This window comes from Camponotus floridanus, unplaced genomic scaffold (assembly GCF_003227725.1).
Source record: "Camponotus floridanus strain SB8 unplaced genomic scaffold, Cflo_v7.5 scaffold235, whole genome shotgun sequence".
In the NCBI taxonomy this organism is placed as follows: Eukaryota; Metazoa; Arthropoda; class Insecta; order Hymenoptera; family Formicidae; genus Camponotus; species Camponotus floridanus.
In genome coordinates this window covers 136,117-160,180 of record NW_020229365.1, presented here as the reverse complement: position 1 = coordinate 160,180, position 24,064 = coordinate 136,117, and the positions used below count along the sequence as shown (strand labels likewise).

The 24,064-nt window shown below is 51.6% G+C and overlaps 4 protein-coding genes across 4 annotated transcripts; 2 read left to right on the top strand and 2 right to left on the bottom strand.

Annotated features, from left to right (window-relative positions):
* Positions 1-2,756: 2,756 nt before the first annotated feature.
* Positions 2,757-4,281, top strand: LOC112638004. The gene is made up of 3 exons (XM_025408853.1): positions 2,757-3,197; positions 3,377-3,958; positions 4,255-4,281. The coding sequence occupies exons 1-3, from the start codon at positions 2,757-2,759 to the stop codon at positions 4,279-4,281; spliced, it is 1,050 nt and encodes a 349-aa protein (XP_025264638.1).
* Positions 4,282-8,737: 4,456 nt separating this feature from the next.
* Positions 8,738-10,381, bottom strand: LOC105258697. The gene has a single exon (XM_011270135.2). The coding sequence runs from the start codon at positions 10,379-10,381 to the stop codon at positions 8,738-8,740; it is 1,644 nt and encodes a 547-aa protein (XP_011268437.2).
* An 887-nt stretch (positions 10,382-11,268) lies between these two features.
* LOC112638003 lies at positions 11,269-11,637 on the bottom strand. The gene has a single exon (XM_025408852.1). The coding sequence runs from the start codon at positions 11,635-11,637 to the stop codon at positions 11,269-11,271; it is 369 nt and encodes a 122-aa protein (XP_025264637.1).
* An 8,050-nt stretch (positions 11,638-19,687) lies between these two features.
* On the top strand, positions 19,688-23,833 carry LOC112638002. Its single transcript, XM_025408851.1, has 3 exons — positions 19,688-19,825; positions 20,220-21,163; positions 21,232-23,833. The coding sequence occupies exons 1-3, from the start codon at positions 19,688-19,690 to the stop codon at positions 23,831-23,833; spliced, it is 3,684 nt and encodes a 1,227-aa protein (XP_025264636.1).
* The last annotated feature ends 231 nt before the right edge of the window (positions 23,834-24,064 follow it).

The window sequence follows — 24,064 nt, the reverse complement described above, 5'->3', positions numbered from 1 at the left end:
CCGGTTTCGCGCTTGCTTCCCGCGTCAATCTCGCAAAAACTCTATCATTTGCTGGTCCTTCGAGCCGGAGATTTAGTGACCGGTTTTTTCTACGACGCGGAGTGAGTGCGAAATGTTGTGGTTCTCTGTGCTCTGAAGACCAGTCACCTGAAATTCAGTCATCATGAGTCGCAAGGCCGAGTTGACAATCACCGCCGCAACGGATCTCTACGGCAAAATTGCCCGTACTCACGAGAACCTGATGAAGCTGGGCGCTGCCAAGATCACGGTGGGCGCAGTGGAGGCGCGATTGCAGTCCTTGGAAAGGTACTGGACGAAGTTCGACGCGCACAACGATGAGCTCTTGAATTATCTCGACCAAGTGGCCGATTCAGAGTACATAAGACTCGACATACCTGCTCTGGCTGAAGAGGCCTACCTCGCCAATAAAGGTCTGCTGTTGGACCTCCTGCGTAACCTCAAGACGGAAGAAAAGGAAGCTGGCACGAAAGGGTTAGAGCCGTCCTCACAAGCACCCCGCACGACTCTTCCGAGGATCCAGCTGCCCCATTTCTCCGGGAAGTACGAGGATTGGCCAGCCTTCCGTGATCTCTTCCAATCGCTAATCGGAAGGGACACTCTCACGTCCTCAGTCGAGAAGCTCCATTACCTGAAGACATGCCTGAAAGGAGAAGCAGAATTATTGATTCGAAGCCTGCCCACGACAAGCGAGAATTTCGAACGCGCATGGGATGTTCTCGTTGCTTACTATGAGAACAAGCGGCTCCTGGTGCGCAGTTACATCTCCCAGTTTACGTCACTCCAGAAGCTGAAGAGCGAGTCCGTGGTGAAAACTTGCGCAAACTTCGCCACAGCGTGAAGAGCACGGTAGGATCACTGGAGAGCATTGGGCGCCCGATCACGAAGGGTGAAGATCTTTTTGTGCACCTCGTCGTTGACCTGCTCGATCCTCGATCTCGCCGCGAGTGGGAGAATTTCATTAGTGATTCCAACGATCCACCCTCGTACGACAAACTGCAGCTCTTCTTGGATCGTCGGCTGCACACTTTAGAATCGTTGCAGCCTGTCAAGGTCGAGGCCATTTCTTCTAAACCGCATCCGAGTCCGACACAGAAGACTCGCACTCTTCACACACGTAAGCAGGACAGTAAGCGAGGTCGCTGCTCCCTATGTGGTCAGGATCACTATATTATGTTCTGTGACCTTTACCAGAGCAAGACGGCGGAGGAAAGGAAGCGTCACGTCGAGGCGAACGACTTGTGCCTGAACTGCCTAGGAAGGCACAAGGTAAGCGAGTGTGCTTCTTAAAAGACTTGTTCGTCGTGTCGCGCGCGTCACCACACGACCCTCCACGAGGCATGTCCGTCCGTCGAGAGCACTAAGACGTCACACTTAGCGCAACACAAAGTCGAGGTGACGACGACAGTTCTCCTCGCTACCGCGCGCGTTCGCGTCCTGGACCGGTTCGGCCACGCTCACACAGCACGCACACTAGTTGACCAGGGCTCGGAGTCCTCGCTAGTTTCCGAAGCTTTGGCCCAACCTCTTCGCCTGGGTCGGTCTCCTACCTCCGTCGCCGTGTATGGAATCGGCGGCAAGCAGACGGGCCTCGCCCGCGGTCAAGTCACTCTTCAGATCCGCTCCCTGCGCGACGGGCCCTTAATAAGCGTGGCCGCCTTGGTTTTCCCCCGGCTCACACTTTATGAAGGCGGAATCAAGGCCGATCGTCGAGCGTGGACGCACATCCATGGGCTGGAACTCGCCGATCCGGACTTCTTGGCGACGGACCCCATAGACATCCTTCTAGGAGCAGACGTCTACGCCATGATCCTCCAGGCTGGACTTCGACGAGGGAAATCGCGGGAACCTGTGGCACAAAAGACGGCGCTGGGCTGGATATTGTCTGGGGCCGTCGGTACGACGTCCACATCGCGCCATGCGTCAGCACATCACTGCCTGGTCGAGGAAGACCTAGGCGCTCTCGTACAAAGGTTCTGGCAGCAAGAAGAACTACCCGACGCCGCGGTAGCTCTCTCGCCCGCGGATCAACAGTGCGAGAACTTTTTCCGCCAGACACATTCGCGGTCCGCGGACGGTCGGTACGTCGTACGTCTGCCGGTCGTTACCCCGCTGCCAGACTTCTCGGCGACGCGCTCCACGGCTTTACGAGTTCTCTTCAGCATGGAGAGACGTTTCGCTTGGGATCCTCCTTTTCGAGCTCTCTATGCTGACTTCATGCGGCAGTATGAGGACCTGCGTCATATGTCTCGCGTGACTCCGGACGCCACGTCGCGCAGACCGGTGCATTACTTGCCGCATCACGGCGTGCTGCGAAAGAACAGTGTCACCACGAAGCTGCGCGTAGTTTTTAACGGCTCCACGCCAACTACTTCGAGAAGAACCCTCAACGACCACTTGATGGTGGGTCCGAACTTGCTACCTCCGCTCGCCGACGTGCTACTCCGTTGGCGACGGCACCGCTTCGGTCTAGTCACCGACGTCGAAAAGATGTTCCGACAGATCTTGGTACACCCGGATGACAAGGATCTGCAAAGGATCCTGTGGCGTGATTCCCCGCAAGACAGCCCTGCCGAGTACCAGCTGAGCACAGTGACCTACGGCTTAGCGTGTGCTCTGTTTCTAGCGATGCGCGCTCTCAGGCAATTAGCTGAGGACGAGGGTAAGCAGTACCCTCTAGGAGCGGCCGTTCTCCTGCGAGATGCTACATGGACGACATCTTGACCGGAGCAGCGACGATGGCGGAGATCCAGGAGATGTGCAAACAGCTGTCCAGTATCTGCATGGCGGGCGGCTTTCCTCTCCGGAAGTGGTCAGCCAGCGACTCAGCGGTGATCTGGGACATCCCGCCGGAGCACCGGTTGCAGCGCGAGACCCGTGACTGGCGACCACACGAGGCTCACTCCACCTTAGGACTGCAGTGGCACCCCGCCACGGACGATTTCTCTTTCGCCACCCGGCACATCGCACTGCCATCCGTCACCAAGAGATCTGTGCTGTCTCTGGTGGCGCAGCTATTCGACCCTCTCGGCTGGCTAGCACCGGTCGTGGTCCGCGCCAAGATTGCCTTTCAATCGACTTGGCTTCAAGGACTTGAGTGGGACGCCCCGCTCGACGACACCTCCGCGTCAGCCTGGGTCACCTTTCACGCTCAGATACCAGTACTCGAGCAAATCCGAGTACCTCGCTGGATTAATCTGGGTCCTTCTTGCACCCGCATCGAGGTCCATGGCTTCTCCGACGCCTCAGAACGAGCATATTCCGCCGTCGTGTACCTAAAAACATGGTCAAACGACTCGTGGATTGTCCGCCTAATCACCGCGAAAACAAATAATAAAAGGTCACACCGCTCAAACAGGTGTCCTTACCTCGTTTGGAATTAAGCGCCGCCGTCCTTCTCTGCCGACTAGCCAAACACGCCTTGGCAATCCTCGACCTGACTGCGCCACTTCACCTGTGGACGGACTCCACCGTCACGCTGGGCTGGATCCGCGGCCACCCGTCCAGGTGGCAAACCTACGTCGCGAACCGCGTCTCAGAGATTCAGAGGACCACTCCGCAGGCTGCGTGGCATCACGTTCCAGGCCAGGACAACCCAGCCGACTGCGCTTCCCGAGGTCTCTCCCCCAAGGAACTGCAGAGCCATCCGCTGTGGTGGCAAGGTCCGCCTTGGCTAAGCTTAGACGCCACCGCATGGCCGACCGCCGTCGGCCACATCACCGAAGAGCACCTGCCGGAGAAGCGCACCCGAGTCCATGTCAAAGCCACAGCAGCGCCGATGAGCGAGGCCGCCGAGCTGGTGCGGTTCTCCTCCCTGAAGAGGCTCCTACGCGTGACAGCCTGGTGTCGGTGGTGGCTGAGAGTAAGGGAGGATCGGGCCACTGGCACTCAACAGCGCTTCCCCAGTACTCTGTCCACAGAGGAGATAGAGAGAGCTCGAGTTTGTTGGATCCGGCGAGTACAATCTGAAAAATTCAGGGCCGAGTTAAAATTAATAAGTCAGGGCCTTGCCCTAAATAAATCAAACTCACTTGCTCGCTTTAGTCCCTTTTTAGATACCGAGGGTCTCCTGCGAGTTGGGGATCGACTCAAGCACTCCACTTATGATAAAGTATTTTTCATTCAGAATTTTTCGAGTTATGAGACTTGAAAGTTGTAGTATTTTGACATAAAATACATAATATCTCGTAAAATATTTATTTCTTGATAATCTCATCTTAATACTTTTATATGCAGAATAATGAGGAGAATCAATTAGTGTAAAGAAAACACACAGTCGTCTTAAATAAAAAATACGTAACTACTCGTTGCAAATTTATATTATTTATTTAAGACAACTGTGTGTTTTCTTTTCAAGTGATTCTTCTCATTATTCTGTACATAAAAGTATTAAGGTGAGATTATCGAGAAATAAATATTTTACGATATTATGTATTTTATTTCCAAATACTACAACATTCAAGTCTCATAACTCGAAAAATATTTAATGAAAAATACTTTATCATAAGTGTTTTGGAAAGCTCTCGAGGTCAGCTACAAGAATATACAATAAAAAATAGGGGGTGCAATTTAAAAAAATTTAAGTGATCTTCACGTGATCTTCAAATGACTCTTTAAGGTCAAACCAATGGTACCATCTTATGGCCCCCTCGAAACCATACAACTTTTGTCAAACATTATATAATATATATACAGGTTGAATTTTATTTCGTGTGTCAATCTTTTTATCATGTGGGAGATTCTCGACTGCATAATTAATTGATCGGTACATAAATATCAATTCTTTTTAACGACCGTATCAAAGGTTAGAATATAATGTGTCTAATAATAATATAAAAATAAATTTGTAGCTTTAATAATAATGATAAATCCATATTTCAGCTTTTAATTTAATTAAATTTTACACATTATATTATTAATATGTATATGATTAAAGAAATATTATTTAGAAGTTAAACATAAATTTATACACACACAGTCATATAAGTATAATAGCCATATCTGATTAAAGAAACATTATTCAGAAGTTAAACATAAATTTATACACACACAGTCATATAAGTACAATAGCGTATATATTAACATTTAATATCTTTCGTTATAAAGTAAAATAATCTTTAAATATCAATATTTTAAATATGCATTTTGTAAGTTTTCGTTTAAAGTCAAACCAAGATTGTAAACATTGATAAATATGTACTTTTTGGAAATTTTCGAAAAAGATTTTATATAAAAAAATATGGTTATAAGTATAGTTGTATGGTTTAAGTATTCCATTCTTGATAATATTGATAAAAATATGGTTATAAGTATTACATTATTGATAATATTTTGTCAATTTCAGTAATATTTATTTATTATAAATAAATCATTAATGCATGATCTTATATATGTAAGATATTTCATATTTTGAAAAGCTATGTATATAGAATAATATACATAGTTTTGCGAAATTAAACGTAGCTTACTAATTATATGTATTGAATAATCGCAAAATCTGAAAAATAATAGCTTGTTAATTAAATGTATTGAAAAATAGCAAAATCTACAAAAAAATAGCTTCCTAATTAAATATATTGAGCAATAATCAAATCTGTCAAAAAATAAAAATAAAAAATAAAAAGTAAATATACAAATTATAATTAACACATATGATTCAAAGATATTAATCCAATTTAATTTTTCTGCTGAATGTTTGTATATGTATGCTGACTTATAAAGAAGTGAAATTATTGTTTTTAAATTTTTAAGCGGGTTATCACATTAATTTTTGCGACATTAAACTTTACATGAAATATCTTGCATATAAAAGCATATGCATTTTTTAATATGCATTTTTTATTGATTTATTTATCATAAATAGATACTATTTAAATTAATATCTAGATTAGATGTGTAAAAAATATATTGTAGGATGATTACTTTTTTGAAATATCTAGAAATATTATTCAAAAGTTAAACGTATATTTATTTGTATACACACACACAATTAGTCATATGTACAATTAGCGTATATATTAGCATTTAACATCTTTTTTTAAAAAATGAAATAATTTTTAATCAATATTTTAAATATACATTATATATATTATATTTTGCACTTTTTATAAGTTTTAGAAAAATCATATATAAAAAAGTGTGGTTATAAGTATAGTTCTACTTTGGATAATATTTTGGTATAGTTCAAAGATACTTTTTATATTTCTATATTTACTTTTTTTACATTTTACTTTGTAAATTATTGATGATTATTATAGATTATTGTATATTTTTATTCCAGATTATTTCAGTGGTAGTGACGAAGAGCTCGGGAAGTAGGTTAATTTTTTTTTTATTTTTTAAAGGCTGCTGTGCCTGTAAAAAACGGCTGCTGCGCGCCGATATAAGGCGCTGTGCGCCTGTAAAAAGCGACTGCTGTGCGTCGACAGAAGGCTGCTGTGCACCTATACGGACCTATTGTATATAAAATATTTATATAAAAAAATATATATAAAATATAAAATATAATATATATATATATATAAAATGTTTGTAAAAACAAAGACTCATATAGTTATGCTACCTGTTCGCGAGCGAGTCCGGCGGTGAAAAGTGGAAAGTGAAAGGTCGTCAGTGAAAGATCGGTTGACTCCGATAGACAAAGACAGACTTTATTAAAGTCAAAAATAAAAGTTACAAGTGTCCAGTGCAGAGATGACAACACAGAGTGAAGAGACGAGCGGTGCAATGAAGCGAAGCGGTTATCGTGCGCGATTTCGCGAGCGGCGTAGCGCATTGAGCGTTGGAAACGCGCGAAAAAGCAAAGTCCGAAAGAGATAGCGGTCGTCGTGTGCGGTTTAATCTGTGAATTTGCCGAGAAAATAGCGTATGTCCAAGAGAAATAGCGGTCGTTTTAGAATGTAGCGGTAGAGCAAAGCGGTCGAATAATCGGAACTGAGAGCGTAAAGTGCGAGACTTTTTTTTTCGGGTCCACGCGCGGTGCCCCTTATATTGCGAGCGAGATTTTGGGCCCGCTGCGACGTGGACCAATTAATTTCGGTTTTTAGCGGTGATCTCAGGGCGTCGCGCATTATTGGCCGCCGATGAAGTCAAAAGTTAAGATTTTCGCACTTGTCATGCGCACGGTCTTTTTTTGATCAGCTGATTGGCGATCAGCTGATTGGCGATCAGCTGATTGGCGATCAGCTGATCGTGACGTATGGGCGCGCATGCCCTTTTGTAGCTTAGCTATTGTCGACGGTTGACAATGTTATTGTCAATTGTTTATACCGAGTGTTTCTTTGGTATCGAAAAAAACGAAAGATAACTCGAACGGTCGGGTTTTTGCCGAAAATAGATTTTTCGAGAAGTTTCTCGATGCCCGTTGAATTCGAATTTTCGGGTTTTATAATAGAAAAATGCGGATTCTGTTGGTTCGAATTTTCAGATCGCGACAATAATTACGGATTTCGAACACTACCTAAAGAAAAAGATATAATTATTCGAGGCGAATGGTTAACTGATATTCATATGGACCATTTCAACCATCTTTTAAAAAATTGTTCAGATTATAGACCTGTTGAAACATGGCGAATACGTCTTGATACAATTCAACCTGTCCCAAAAGATAAAAAACATATACAAATATTACATAGTTCGTCACGTTTATATGATGGACATTGAGTGTGCAGTTATTATAACACAAAAAAATATGTATTTATAATTCGTTAAATACTAAAAAATTACATAAGCATCATGAAGAATTCTTGACAAGATTATTTCCAACATATGCTTTCGAAAAATACACTGTCAAATTTCCAACTGTGCAACATCAACCAAATGGTAATGATTGTGGGGTTTACGCAATAGCTTTGCAATTTCATTATCATTTAATATTAAACCTGAGAAAATAAAATATAATCATAGTTTAATGCGTTTACATTTAATAAAGATTTTTGAGTCTAATGTTATTGAGCATTTTCCACAAGATCCTCAATAAACTTTTCAGAAGATACTTCCCTTAGCAGTAATAAAAGCAAATGAAGTTGAAGCCGATATATAGATTGCCGAAAATAGATTTTTCGAGAAGTTTCTCGATGCCCGTTGAATTCGAATTTTCGGGTTTTATAATAGAAAAATGCGGATTCTGTTGGTTCGAATTTTCAGATCGCGACAATAATTACGGATTTCGAACATCCCGCCCGCCTCGTCATTACACGAAATTTGTGAGTGAGTGCGGATGCGGACAGGTGCCGTGTACTGTTCCATTGATGAGCTATTGATCGTGATGTATGGATGAAATGTGTGACGTAATGAGAAGACACGTGTTGAACAGTTTCGATTAATCTTTCGCGAGAATAAGTAATGCGGTATGGAGTGAAATTTTTACAGTGATGAAAAAGAATGGAAAATCGTACAATGTGAAGCGCAATGATCGACGAAGGCTTCCATAACGATAGTGAGTGAGTGATAGTGAGTGAGTGATAGTGAAAGCACACGGTGAATTCGCGGAACGTGTGACAGACAGCTGACATAGAAAATATACATTATATACAAGCGAAGGGAAGTGCATTATATTACAATATGTACAGAGAAGCGCGAAAACGCTACGCGAAAGAATACGGGAAGAATAACGCTCGAGTATGCTACTCGTCCGCGGGCGTGTGGGCCTCCTTGACTCCCGGCAGAAGGACGAGCTTTACAATCGGCCGGACGAGTTCCGAAGTGGATGTTCGGACGGTCACAACGCGGACCGTGCCGTCGCTTTCTGGGTGTAACCGGATGATACGCGCGAGAGGCATCGGATAGGTGGAGTAGACTCCAAGCGCACGAGGCACAAAGCTCCGATCTCCGGAGCGAGCTCGGCCTTGAGCCATTTTGGTCGGGGTGCCAAGGCGTGGATGTACTCCTGGGACCATCGCTGCCAGAAGTGGTCGCGCATTCGCTGGAGTAATTGCCACCGCGACAACGTACTTGGTGACCGTTCGGCCGATGAAGGCTCTGGAACTGCCAGTAGAGGGGCGCCTATGAGGAGATGCCCTGGAGTCAGTGCGGACAAGTCGTCTGGATCGTCAGATAAGGCCTGCAATGGACGAGAATTCAGACACGCTTCGATTTGAGCCAGAAGAGTACTCATCTCCTCGAAGGTAAGCGTAGCCTCTCCTATCACCCGTCGCAGGTGATGTTTCGTCGACTTCACCGCCGCCTCCCAGAGTCCTCCAAAGTGTGGTGCGCTAGGCGGGTTGAAGCGCCAGGATATACCCTCCTTGGTGACTGCCTGAGAGATGCGACGGCCGTCGGAAGAAGATGCTCGGAAAAGTTCTCGGAGTTGTCTGTCCGCTCCGATAAAGTTTGTCCCGCAGTCTGAGTACATTTCCTCGCACAATCCTCGGCGGGAAACGAACCTGCGGAGGGCGGCGAGGAAAGCGTCTGAGGAGTAGTCAGACACTACTTCAAGGTGGATCGCTCTGGAACAAAGGCAAACGAATACAACTATGAACGCCTTGTGTGCTCGACGCCCTTTGGATGTGCGGATGAATATCGGGCCAGCGTAATCGACTCCTGTTCTCAGGAAGGGACGAGCAGGAGTAACTCGCTCACGAGGGAGGTCGCCCATGAGAGGCTGCGGAGTGTTGGCTCGCCAGCGGGTGCAAGTCACGCATCGGTGCAGGATCCGCTTGACCACGGCTCGACCTTGCGGAACCCAGAAGCGGAGGTGGAGGAGCCCCAGAGTGAGCTGCGTGCCTCCATGCAGCGTCCGACGGTGACAGGACTCCACCATGAGCTTGGTGAGCCATGAAGTGGGCGGTGCTATCATGGGGTGCCGTTCATCGAAGATCAGTATAGCGTGTTTCAGGCGACCACCGACACGCAGGACTCCCTTGTCGTCGATGAAGGGATGCAGCCTGGACAGGTGACTGCCGTGAGGCATTGGGCGAGACTCCCGCACGGCGGCGAACTCAGCAGAGTAGTGGACTCCCTGGACGATCCTAAGCCAACGGAGTAGAGCGGAGTCGAGTTCGTCCGGGAGCAGTACAGTGCTGAGAGAATTGCGAGAAGTTCGGCGCCAACGAAGGCACCAGGCAGAGACATGTAAGAGTCTATGCAGCGTTGAGAACTGGAGGAGGATTTCCGGCTCCGGTCTGTCCTTGCTGATGGCGACTAATACAGTCGTTCTCGTTTCAGGAACGTTTTCTATCGTCTGGTCGTTGCTGTCCGGCCATAGCGACTGACCCTTGAGCAGCCAGGCCGGGCCGTTCCACCAGAGGGGGTGGTTCAGCAGGTCCCTTGGTGCGATCCCTCTGGATGCACAATCGGCGGGATTCTCTTGGCCAGGAAAGTGCCTCCATTGAGCTTTGGGGAGCCGCTGCTGAATCAGCGACATTTATTTGCCGGAACATCTTTTCGATATCGGACACGAAGCGGTGCCGGCGCCAGCGGAGAAGGACGTCAGCTAGTGCTGGCAGTAAGTTGGCGCCGATAAATAGATGCTTGTTGAGGGAGTCTCCGGAGTTGGTGCGTTGTAACCCGTTGAAGACAACGCGGAGCTTAATACTGGAGCTGGACTGGCGGAAGACTCCATGGTGAGGTAAGTAACATCCAGCGGTGCCGACCGTATTTACAGGACTCATATGTTTCAGGTCCTCATACTCCTTTTTTTTTTTTGATATCGATGGGGAAATGCTTGATGCATACCCGCGGCCCTCGGGTTATGTGGGACTCCCCTATTTAACGGGTATACCCACTAAAACTCCACCGGGTGCCTCTCGGATATATGGGGAAGGACCGGTAATTGCCGTAGGCATTCGTTCGGACATCCTCCCCCTTCCACCCGACCGTCGCCTGTGGGCACTCCCCTAGAGGTGGGGAGTGCCGCACGCGCCGCTTTTGGATGGCGGCTCTTCTCCATGTGCGGTTCCAAGGGGCACCTCCTCGGAACTGCGTCCCCTCGTGGTGCTCGGGGGGCGGGACCAGGGTCGGAGTCTCCCGCTCGGACCCTGGCCCTCCGAACCTCGGACGGGTTTTGTGCGGAGTTCATCTATGTGTCCCCTCGAAGGTGTACCTTTGGTGGTAACACCTTCTGAGGGGAGCCTCTCGCCGGTGTGGCGGGTGCCGCCTTTGGGAGCTGAATAACGGCTCCCTTTGGCGGCACCCCCGTCTCTCCTCGGCGAATGGGCAGGGGGTCAACCAGTGGTGTCAGCCCTTCGCCCCAGGCGAGGTCATCCCACTCCAATACGTGGGATGGGAGGGTGGGGACTGTGGCGCCTCCCCCTACGTGGGCGGAGGCATAGCTCCTCCGTCTCGCGGCGGGTGTTGGGTGGCTCTATGGCGGCCACCCTCGCCTCGCCGGACTCTTTCCGCGTCCTTCTTCCGGGCCATAACCTTGCCACAGAAGGAGGACACGGCCCTCCATGCCTCAACTCTCTCGGTCATGGCCGTTATTACGGCCGAGAGGGTGAGGTCCTGGCCGACCTCGGCTATCAGGTCCGCGCGCTCGGCCGCCCACGCTGGACAGATCTCCAGCGTGTGCTGCGCCGAGTCGCGCGGACAGGCGCAGTGGTGGCACCTTTCGGTGCGCTCTTTCCCTATCCTGCACAGGTACTCACCGAAACAGCCATGTCCGGTGAGCACCTGTGTCATCCGGTAGCATATACCCTCTCGTCAAACCCCGTCCACCCAATCTGGTAGACGGGGTCCTATGGCCTCGACGGTCCGTTTTCCCGCAGTTTGCGGGTCCAGCAGTGACTGCTGCCACCGCTGGAGAAGCGACCGTCGAGCCTGGTCCTTAATTATGCGACAGACCCTGCCGGTTATTGGCACCCCCATCTCACGGACCTCGCGTACCCTCCTATACATTTGATTGTACATTTGGGCCGCGAGGTCGAACGGGGGCATGCCGGACAGGACCGTCGCCGCCGCGTGGCTAACTGTTCGGTAGCCCCTCGCCGCTCGTATTGCCACCCGCCTCTGCATTCTGCACAGGAGATCGCGCAGGCGACGGATAGCGGCAACATTTTCCGCCCAAACTGGGGCACCATATAGGGCCATCGAACTAACCACCGCAGCATATGCGCGGCGAACCCTTCCGCCCGGTCCCCCGAAGTTTAGGAGGAGTCGACAGAGGGCCATTGAGACCCTTTCCACTCTCGGGGCCAGACGGCGGAAGTGGTCACCGAAGGACCAGGTCGCATCCAGCTGTAGACCTAAGTATTTAATACTTTCGCTTAGCTGGACACGAGCCTCACCTACTCGGATGAAAGCTGGAGGCGGCGGACCGTGCGATCCGTCGTGAAAAAGGACCGCTTCGGTCTTCTGGGCCGCCACCTCCAGCCCCAGGGCGCAAATGGAGCGCACCACGCATGCCACAGCCAAATTCGCCGTGGCATTGGCTTCCCCCCAGCTCTTTCCCCCGGCCAGCACCAACATATCGTCTGCGTAGCAGATGGGGGGGAGGACGTGGTCATATGCGAGGTTCCACAGAAGCGGGCCCAACACTGAGCCCTGTGGAACCCCGCAACCAACGCCTCTTCTGCACCGACCCATCTCGGTCCACATACTCCAGGACCCTGTCCCGAAAGTAGTCTCTTATCACCGCGGACAGATATCGCGGGACCCCATGATGTTCTAGGGCCGCCGCTATCCATTTCCACGGTAGGGTGTTGAAGGCGTTCTTAATGTCTAATAAGACTGCCAACAACACTCCACCATCCTTGATTGTGGCCTCCGAAACGGATCTCACGCGCAAGATTGCGTCTATAGTCGAGCGACCGCCTCGGAAGTCATACTGATCCGCACTTAAATCGGGACCCCTCCGGGACAAATGCCGGACGAGGCGATTGGCGACAATTCTTTCGAGTATTTTACCCGCCTCGTCCAGCAGGCAGATGGGTCGGTAGGACGACGGTGAGTCCCCCGGCTTACCCTTCTTCGGGAGAAGGACAAGCTTTGTCCTCCTCCATTCCGGGGGGAAACTACCTCGCTTGAGGCATTCCTCGAAGACGCGCCGCATGTCTTCGGCCATCACGTTAAAGGCCAGGACCCAGATTTTGCCATGGACGCCGTCCGGTCCAGGGGCCTTATTGGGCTTGATTCCGGTAAGGGCGTCCTTAAGCTCACCCTGGGTTATCCCCAGTTTGCCGTCATCCCATTCTGGGATGTCTCCCAGAGGGGGCAAACTTTCGACTCCCTCCCCTACGGGAAAGAGAGTCGTCACCACTGCGTCAACGAACTGGGGATCCAAAGTCTCTGTGACCCGGGCCGCCCCACCTTTTAGCTTCTTCAAAACTATTCTATATGGGCGACCCCAAGGGTCATCATCCAGGATGAGCAGTAATTCTTCCCAGGCCCTGGCCTTCTCCTTTTTAATGGCTTTACGAAAAGCCATCCGCGCGGCATTATATGCTTCAATTTTCTCCTCGATCCTCGCAGCCAGATTTCCAATGCTCCTGGATCTACGAGTCCGAGAGAAGGTCCTATAAGCGTGAACGGAGGAGCGCCGTAACTCGGCGATTTCCTCCGTCCACCAATACGAGGCTTTCTTAGGGGAGCGGTGGACCCGGGGCATCGAGGCATCACATGCCTCGGAGATGGTGCGTCGGACCCACGCAACCTCCCTTCCCAAATCGATATCGCCGCCGTTCTCTCGGTCACCTCTAGCCCACAATGCTGCGAGGATCGAGGAGGAAAATGCCTCCTCATCGAGCTTTTTAAGGGCCCATCGCCGTGATCTTTTCCTGGCCGCCTGGCGGCGGGCGAGCACTTCTCTGGAGGTGGCGGACATGTAAATGTATCGATGGTCCGACAATGTTTCACTATCCACCAACACCCTCCATTCGTCTATTAGCCGCCAGGTCGAGGGGGTAGCCCATGTTATGTCCACAATGGACTCCCCCTGCGACCTGACGCACGTGCTTATGGCCTCGGTGTTAACCAGGCACAGATTAAGCCCCGCCGTCCACGCTTCAAGTGCTCCACCTTTTGGGTCCAGCCGTGGGGACCCCCATGTTGGAGATTTCGCATTGAAATCCTCTGCGGCAAGGACTGGACTCGGCTCGCATTCCCTAATGCATTCGCCGATCTCATCCAGCCTTCCTCGAAATTGGGTGAGGTCCAATCTAGGCGTCAGGTATATGCTGATCACGACAATGAGCCCCCATCGTACAGCTACATAACCCTCCCCTGCCATCAAAGTGGTGCAGGGGGGATAGTCTGCAGTTGTCCTCCATGTAGTCGCGGCTCTGCCGCAATGAGATACCGCCCACAGGGGATGATTGGGCGGAACTCCATATGGCTCCGCGATTATGCCTAAAGCGCAACCGCGCTCTGCCAGGCTGTGAAGGAATAGATCCTATGCCTGACGAGCGTGGTTCAAATTGGCTTGTAGGATGCCTATCATTCTACAGGTCCTTTGTCTCCATCTCGAGTTTTGTCTCCATCTCGAGTTCCGTCTCGCTTTTTTCCGCCGCCTTGAGTCCCAGGTCACTATGGGACTTCCTCATTGTCCTTCTACTTTTAAGGACGCGTCTCGGCGTTTGCTCTTTGTCCGAGGCTTCCATATCGATTGTTTGCGTTTGCTTTCTCTTCTCAGCTACTCTTCTCCCCTCTGACGTTACAGTCATAATTGATGTGGCTGAGTCTCTCCTCTCCATTGCCATAGACGGCGGGTCTAGATGAGGTGTTACTACCTCTCGCTTCCCTCGTCGCTTCCTCTTCGCGATCTGACAGGCAGCGCTTCCTACTCGGTGCTTGGTTGGCAACTTATTCGTAGCACAGGCTACACAATAGACCTCTCTCGTGCAGGTACGAGAGATATGGCCTTCTTCGCCATACCGATAACATCGGCCGCTATGGTCCGTTTTATTTGGACATCTTTGTGCCACGTGACCACCCTCCAGGCATTTGAAGCACTGGAGGGGGCGCTCAATTAATCTTTCTACGCGCAGAGACGTCCATCCTATCTTAACTCGCCCGGCCGTTGTCATTTTATTGGCCGATACGAGCGGGCATTTAACCCACAGGGTACCCAATCCGTTAGGCACTCTTCGGATAGTGCCTACTTGTATAGCCATGGGATTGCATTGTCCTATGTTAGCCAGAGCATCCTGTATCTCACCAATAGATATAGATCTGTCAATGTCTCGTACCCGCAGTTCTGCCATCATTACCGGTCTAGAGATCTTGACTCCTTCTCGGTTGACCACTTCTCGGAGCTTGGATGCCAACAGGTCCGCTTTGGCATCTTTATCAGACCCAGCCACCTCTATCATAAAGCCACCGTTCATGGCTTCTCGTGTTCTGGTGTTATCGATGCCAAGATCACTCATCTTGATTTTAGTCTTGGCTTCCTTCAAGATCTCTGTTATTATGCCAGCCTGGCCTGATATAATCACCGCTGCTGTTTTCGGCGGTTTGCGCTTCTTAATCTTCTTCCCCGAAGGAGTATCCGTCGTCTTCGGTCTTAGTTTTAAATGTTCCACCCGTTACTTGGGGTGCTGATACCGCACCTTTCGGCCTTCTCTTTTTGATAACTGTTGCATACGTGTCCCCAGGATTTATTGATACCGCCGTAGGGACAAGAGCGGCATTTTCTGTTTCGATTTGATCCATCCCTGTGTTAGCGGGAATGTCGTCAACTATCGGAGCCTTACTCTTCTTAATTATCGGAGCCTTACTCTTACTACTTATTACTAGTAGTGGGCTTCATCGTTTGTTGGACTCGTGTTTGAGTCTTACTCTCCTTGGGGGTTACTGCTGTTGCTTGTTCCCCCTTCCGTAATTCCAACAGCATTTGGTTTTTTTCCTCCAATTGCTCTCGTAATTGGGAAATTTCCTTCTCGATTTTTTGCACTATCTTGGCTTTTGTCTTACTCATATCTGTGGGTCCAGCAATCATAACATTGCTGACTACCACAGGTTTTTGAGAGGTTGGCTTAGACTTTGCATTTGTTTTCAGAGTCATATTCCCATTCTCCTTTTTTTCCTTTTTAATGATCCTCTTTCCTTTCTGGAGACTTAGGACCTCTCTATCCTCGGATGGAAGTGAGGTTTTTCGTCTCCTATTCCCCTCGAGCGGCTCCCCACCTACAGGTGGAAGAGGGCTGCTTGGGTTTCCCATTTCCTCGTAATACAAGGTCTCCCCATCCACGAGTGGTTGTGAGATTTTGCGTGGCTTCCTCTGTTCCTTGAGTTCCTCGTCCCATGTTCCGGTAATGTTTAGTAAGGGTTCCCCCGTCTTAACACTCTCCCTTGCTTGTATACTGTCCAGTACATTCCGCATTCGTTTATTGTCCTCTTCTAGGCGACGAACTTGTCTAGAAAGTTTCTCTATCTGGTCGTAGGTTCCCGTTCCAGATGCTCTTTGATGCAGCGTCGTCACTGCACCTATCACAATTGCAGCAGCCTTTTTGAGGCACTCTTGATAGGTGTCTTTAAGTCTTCCGCATTGATCCACCATGCCGTACAACGCTCTCATTACTGTAATGACTTCTCCCACCGCATCCTCCATTGGGACAGATTTGTAATGCTCCATCTCTTCCTCCTCAATGGCTGCCCATTTCCGGCTGGTCTTAGTCTTGGGGAGGTTGAGGACTCCAATGCGTCTATCAAACGCTCCTATGAGTTCCTTATCTTTTTGCTCTTCTCGCGCAATGCGTTCTTTTTCCATTCTCTCTTTCTTTATACGGTACTCTCCCGTAGTTTCCTGTCGTCCGCGACGCCTCTTGGCCGGAAGTACCGCAGCCGCTTCCTCTCCTACCAACTCAATTTCAGATCCAATGTCTGACTCTGTCGTTTCGCCTCCCTCCGAACGTCTAGAGAGGTCCGAGGAAGAGGAGCGTCCCGAAAGCCTGCGCACGGGGACAAAACAGTCTCTAAGATAATAAGGGTTTTTCCCTTCTGGCGCTGTGCGGTGCTTTCCCTTTCTTTGTCTTTCCTCCACACCTGGTATTTCATTAGAGGGTCCAGCCCTATTGGATTCATCAGGGTGTTGCGATGAGTCCTCGTACATTTCCACTGTCTCAGTGAGAGATCCAGCCAGGTTCGACTCATCAGGATTTTGCGATGAGTTTACGTACGCCTTCAAAGGCTCAGTGTCCATGAGCTCATGATCGTCCTCAATCGTTTTAATTTTATTTTCTTTTTCTTTTTTTAGAGTAGGATTAGTATTAGTATTAGGATTCATTTTTAGTTAATCCCATTCCTCGTCGCGGCTCTGTTGACCGGATATATCCTCACCAGCCGGGGGAGTGCTCCGAAACATGACCGGCCACACTCCCCGATCGGGCCCCAAGTTCCCCCGGGGGGTCAACATATGCTTCAGGTCAGGAGAAACGCATTCCTGACACGGAGCTCCAGCCCCTTACTCCCCCGTGGGAGTTTTGACGCTCCCACGGGTTTTCAGGAGTCCCCAGCCTCCGACCTCTGGGGTACCAACGACAAGTGGCGCCACCCAGTGGGCCCCACGGACGGTTGGGACGGGGCAGCCGCTCCCCTACCCCGCCTTACCCGCCGTGGCGACCAGCATAAAGTCCCGTTCCGGGTCCTCTAGACCCGGGACAATGCGCCTTCCCGGTGATCACCGCTTCGGAAAGGGAAACGGTCACGGTGACCACCGGGTATCCTACTCTCGCCGCCAGACCCCGACCTCGGAAACGTCCGAGCGGCCCTGGCGGCTAGCAGCGGTGGGGGACCGCCAGTGGGGAAGACCCTCCACCGGGTACACCCAGCCGCTGCTTCCTCCGTCGCACCGACCCGAGCTCGGAATACGTCCGAGTGACCCGGTGCGATCCAGGTCGGCAGCCCGGGCAAGCTCGGTAGTAGGAAATATAGGGCGATTCTAACCCACTTTTTCCACGGGTGCGAGAGAGAGGTCTTGTAGAGCGAGAGAGATAGAAAGATATCCGAGGGGCAGGGTGACGGCGGCGCGGGTGAGCAGGGGGGGGGTAGGTAGGGCGAGGGGAGCCGCTCGCCGTCGGGTGGGTAAACGGAGGGTCGTGACATCGCGCGGAGGGGTGGGCGAGGGGGAGCGGGCGCGAGAGCGAGGGAGAGGGCGAGAGAGCGCGCGCGTCCCTGGATACGGCGCGTCGGAGCGTCTCTGGACGCGGCGCGCTAGGCGCGCGCGATAAGCGGCGATCCCCGGCGTCGGCGCGAAACGGAGATAAGGTCGCCGTTGACGGCAGAGCGGATGTATTCGACGTAAGCCTGAAAGAGATACGACGTACGATTCGTATAAAGTACGATTTATATAATATTTATATAATATTTATATAATATTTATATAATATTTCAATAAGATTAATGTAATGTTTATGTAACACATACGCGCCTCCGCAGGCTCGCGTCGTTTCGACGGAGCAACAAGCGGCCTCGAGCGTTTCCATCGCCTCTTACGCGTCGCTCGAATGTAAATTCGAATATTTTTTTTTTATTTCCGTTTGTAAAAAAGGCGCGCGATGTATCGGGAGAGCACGCGGAGCGCGGCGGTGTTTCTCGCCTCGTCTCGTCGTAGACGTCGGACGCGAGTTCACCGCGCACGAGCGCACCGCTCGAATTTTAACCTAAATGTGCGCGCGTTTCGTAAACGAGCGTACGATGTATCGGGAGAACACGTCGCGAGTAGAGGCGTTTCTCTCGTCGACGGAGGTCGTCGATCCTTCGTTCTGGAGGATCGACGGAGAGCGCGTCGATCGGACGAGGGCCTCGTCGCGCGCGCGCGCGATATCGCGTCTTCGCGCGATATCGCGGTCGTCGTGCGCGCGTTCTCGGACTCGCCGCTTATCTCTCCTTTTTAAACGCGATAACGAGAGAGGAGCGGGATTCCGTTAGAATTTACTCGCGCGCGCGCGTGGGATATTCGCGGTGACGCTTCCGTCGCCGTTCCTTCCTCTCGAGCGCGTCGCGCTAAGACGAGAGGGATATTCGCGGCGACGCTTCCGTCGCCGTTTCTTTCTCTCGGACGCGCAGCGATAACGCGCGCCGAATCCGGTCGAATGTGGTATTTCGACGGATTCGTCGTTTCCGAGGGCGAAAACCGCGCGACCGCGGAGAAATTTTTTCCCGCTCACGCGACGTCGTCGTCGTCGCTCGAACGAGCGAGTATAAAGACGCCGACGGGCGTTTCGAGGCGCGCACACGCCTCGCGATGGTCGCGATCGGTCTATCCGATCGTTTCTCGGGAAGATAGGTCGCGAACGACGAGGCGCGAGTTCCGCCGGAGTCGTCTCTACCGTCGACGGTAGGAAAAGGAAGAGGAGTTGGCGCGCTCGATAGACGACGACAACTTCGAGTTGAAGGAGAGCGCGCGATAGAACGTCGCGACGTATCATCTGAGAAGAGTCATTCAAACACACAGTCGGCGCGAGGAGTTGTGGGTCGAGACGGCTCTGGCCAACAGTCACAGAGCCCTCGTTTTCAGCGTTAAACTAGACAGGTGGTTTGACGCGAAGTATCCGAGGTCGAAGTACCCGAAAGGTTATCCGTATCCAGAGGGTCGGAAATTCCACTCGTTCGATTATCTCCAACCGGATGTTCGATATTTCTCGCCGCTCACGCGCTGCGAGATTCGCGTGCCCGAGGATAACGTGGGTAGAACTCTGCGATATACGTACGATCACGAGGACAACGGTCGCGAGTACCCGTTTCGCCGAAATATGTTCTGCGGCGTGGATTTGATACGCTTGAGGCGCGAGTTGTCATGAGCGAGGAGCGCGTCGATCCACCGATCGATCGCTACGTTCGAGTGTTGAAGAAGAGGATCGCGTGGAGCGTCGCGACGAGGCGGGCGATCGGTCTTCGAGACGCGCGCGAGGAGCTGTGGATCGAGATGGTCCTGGTGTGTAGCGGAAGAGCGGCGAGATTCGACGCCGGAGATACGCGGGCGACCGGGACGCGTCGCGGGTTTTCGCTGCCGGTGGATTCGCGAGGCGAGACGCTGTGGATAAGGCCTCGCGGGGAGGAGAGAGAGAGGACGACGAATCGCCGTAGGGAGAGAAGAGGACGCGACCATGCGGGAGGAAGAGCGCCGGACGCTGGAGAGCGCGCGCGACGTCGTCACGACGGACGACTATCGCGCGTGGACGCGACGGTGCGAGGAGTGTCTCGCGACTCTGCGCGAGAGGTGGCGCCTGGACGCGAGTCGCCGAATCTCCACGGGGGCGAGGACCTCTCTGGTCGCCCGAATCCTGCGAATGATCGGCGCGAGGAACGATCTACGGTGACGCTTCGAGCGGGAGAGCGCGGATGTCGCGAGACGCGAGGACGACGGCCGTAGCGGGGTCGAGTCGCGCGAGGAATTCTCGTGGTCCGAGGTCGAGACGGCTTTCAAGAGACGCGTGTTGACCGGCGCTGTGATAAATCTCGATTACATCGAACCTCTGAGATTTCTCGAGGACGCGAGGGACACCGTGCTCCGCCGCGTGCGCGACGTCATGGGCCGATATCGCAGCGTTAAGGTGAACACGACGTTCAACGGAGAATTCGTGTCGCGCGATAAAACCGCCGTTAAGACTATCGCTACGAGAAACCATCCCCTTCTATCCACGACGGATCTGCGGGAGTGGTATGATACTCGCGTCGTCGGCGATATCGTCGCGTCTTTGAAGGAGTTTCAAGAGCGCGACAGCGGATGGGCCCTATCGCGCATACTCGATCTAACGGTGAACGTGAACGTGTACAATCCCATGCGGGCGGGGTGTCACGTGCGAGTACCGCGAGAGATTCAAATGAAGAGAGCGGTGGTCAACGTGCGATCCGACGACGAAGCGTGTTTCGCGTGGTCGGTGGTCGCCGCTCTGTATCCCGCGGATAAGCACCGCGAGAGAAGCTCGCGATATCCACATTACTCCGAGGTGTTGAATCTGGAGGGCTCGAAGTTACCTATGACTCTGAACAGAATCGGACGGTTCGAGCGTCTGAACGATATATCGGTGAACGTGTACACCGTCGGAGAGAGACGACGCGGGAAGGACGGTGGCGACGGCGGCAGTGGGATTCGCATCGTACCTCTTCGTCTGACGGATCGAAAGAGGGAGAGACACGTCAATCTGCTGTATCTGAGCGATGCGACGCGCGAGGGTAACGCGGTCGGACATTTCGCCTGCATTCGAGATCTGTCTCGTCTGATCAGTTCGCAATTGAGCAAGCGGCAGCACAGGATGCACGTGTGCGATCGGTGAGTGCTCGATCTCGGCGAGCGAGAGCGAGATATCGAGCTAACGTTTGTTCCGTATTTTCTTTCAGATGCATGCATTACTTTCGCATGAGCGAGAAGCTGTCGGCGCACAGCGAGGATTGCGGCAAGCTGAACGATTGCGCGATCGTTCTTCCCGGCGAGGACGACAGGTGGCTAGAGTTCGATCATCATTCGAGAAAGGAGCGAATTCCGTTCGCGGTGTACGCCGATCTGGAGTGCGCGTTGGAGAAGGAGGGGGACGAGGGCGGAAGAACCAAGAATACGAGGATCGTTCAGCATCACAGAGTTCACAGCGTGGCCTATTACACGCGTTGCTCCTTCGATGACGCCGCGTCAGCGTACGGATCTTATCGCGGCGAGGATTGCGTCGCGTGGTTCGTGCGCGAACTGCGCGATCTGGCGCTTCGCGCGAAGGCCGCCCTCGACGCCGTGGTACCTATGACGTCCGACGAGCGGGAGATGTTCACGAACGCGTCGCGCTGTTACGCGTGCGAGAGACCGTTCGAGGCCGAAGACGCTCGCGTGCGCGATCACTGTCACTTGACCGGCCGCTTCAGAGGTCCGGCGCATTCCGCGTATAATTTGAATTACAAGGACCCATACGTCATACCCGTATTCTTTCACAATCTATCGGGTTACGACGCGCACTTCATTATCAAGGATGTGGCTAACGCGTATCCCGGCAGCGTCGAGTTGTTACCGGTGACGAAGGAATCGTACATAGCTTTCTCGAAGACCGTTCGAGATACCGCGACGGAGGGAGACGGGGAAAACGCCGCGCGTTCCAGATACGTCAAATTACGATTCGTGGACTCGTTCAAGTTTTTAGGCGCCGGTCTCGATAAGCTGGCGTCGTATCTCGACGAGAGCAAACTGACGATCGCGCGAGGCGAGTTTCGCGATCTCTCGGACGACGACTTCCGGCTTCTCACGCGCAAGGGCGTGTTTCCGTACGAGTACGTCGACAGCGTCGAGAGATTGCGGGAGACGCGTCTCCCGCCGCGCGAATCCTTCTACAGTTCTCTGACCGGCGACACCGTATCGGAGAGCGATTACGCGCACGCGACGCGCGTCTGGAAGCGATTTAGCGTCGAAAATCTAGGCGAGTACAGCGATCTCTATCTGAAGACCGACGTTCTTCTGCTCGCGGACGTGTTCGAAAATTTTCGCGCCGCTTGTTTGGAGAGTTACGGTTTAGATCCTGCGTACTACTTCACGCTGCCGGGATACACGTGGGACGCGATGCTCAAGTACACGGGAGTTCGTTTCGAGCTGCTCACCGATATCGATATGATGATGTTCGTGGAACGCGGAATACGCGGTGGTCTGAGTCAGTGCTCCAACAGATACGCTCGCGCTAACAACAAGTACATGAGCGCGTACGATCCGTCGCGACCGTCGATCTATCTGATGTATCTCGATATCAACAATCTGTACGGTTGGGCGATGTGTCAGCCGTTGCCGTACGAGCGGTTCGAGTGGGTCGACGATCTCGAGAGTCTCGACGTGATGTCCGTGCCGGAGGACTCGACCGTCGGCTACATTCTCGAGGTCGATCTCGACTATCCGGCCGATGCGCACGACGCCCACGCCGATCTACCGTTTTGTCCCACGCACGATAAGCCGCCGGGGAAGCGGCAGAGCAAACTCTTAGCCACGCTGTACGATAAGCGTCGATACGTCACGCACTATCGCAATCTGCAGCAGTGCGTTCGTCACGGTCTGCGTCTGACGAGGATTCATCGCGCGCTGTGCTTTTCGCAGTCGCCGTGGTTACGCGGATACATGGAACTTAACACGCGCTTACGCACTAACGCGAGTAACGATTTCGAGAAGAATCTGTACAAGTTGATGAACAACGCCGTCTTCGGCAAGACCATGGAGAACGTGCGCAATCGCGTGGACGTTCGACTCGCGACTCGATGGGACGGGCGATTCGGAGCCGAGGCGCTCATCTCCAAGCCGAATTTTCACAGTAGAAGCGTATTTTCGGAGAATCTCATGGCCGTGGAATTGCGCAAATTGGAGGCGAAGATCGACAAACCGATCTACGTAGGCATGTCGATTCTCGATATATCCAAGATTCGTCTGTACGCGTTTCACTACGAATACATGTCGCCGCTCTACGGCGATAAGTGTAAGATATTGTACACCGACACGGACAGTCTCATTTATAGCGTAGAATGCGAGGACGCGTACGAGCGAATAAAGCGTGACATCGATAGATTCGACACGAGCGATTACGCCGTCGACAATCCCTACGGCGCGCCACGCGCGCATAAGAAGGTTCTCGGTCTGATGAAGGACGAGAACAACGGCGCTCTCATGCTCGAGTTCGTCGGACTCAGAGCGAAGATGTACGCGTTGCGAGTCAAGGATAGGGGCGACACCAAGAAGAGCAAGGGCGTGAGGAGCAGCGTCGTCGCGAGAACGCTGACGTTCAACGATTACGAGCGCTGCCTGAGACGCGAGATCGAGATGACTCGCGAGCAGTCGTGCCTGAGATCCAAGTTACTGAGGTGTACACCGTGCGCGAGTCGAAGGTCGCGCTCAGTCCGTACGACGATAAGCGTTACGTCGTACCGGATTCGACCGACACTCTGCCGTGGGGGCACTACAGGATACCTCTGTGAGGAGAGGCGCGGATAGATCTTAAGCGCTATGCGATGTATTTTTTTACAGATATGCGTGATGTATTTTATTATCTTTAATGTTGTACAATATATATGTTTGTTGCGACGCGTTACAATGCGCGCGATGTATTTTCTTATCTTTAATATTACAAATATATATATATATTCGTTGCGACGCGTTACAATACGCGCGATGTATCTTTTTTCGTCCGTGATATCGCGCGAAAATATATGTATGTTCGTTACA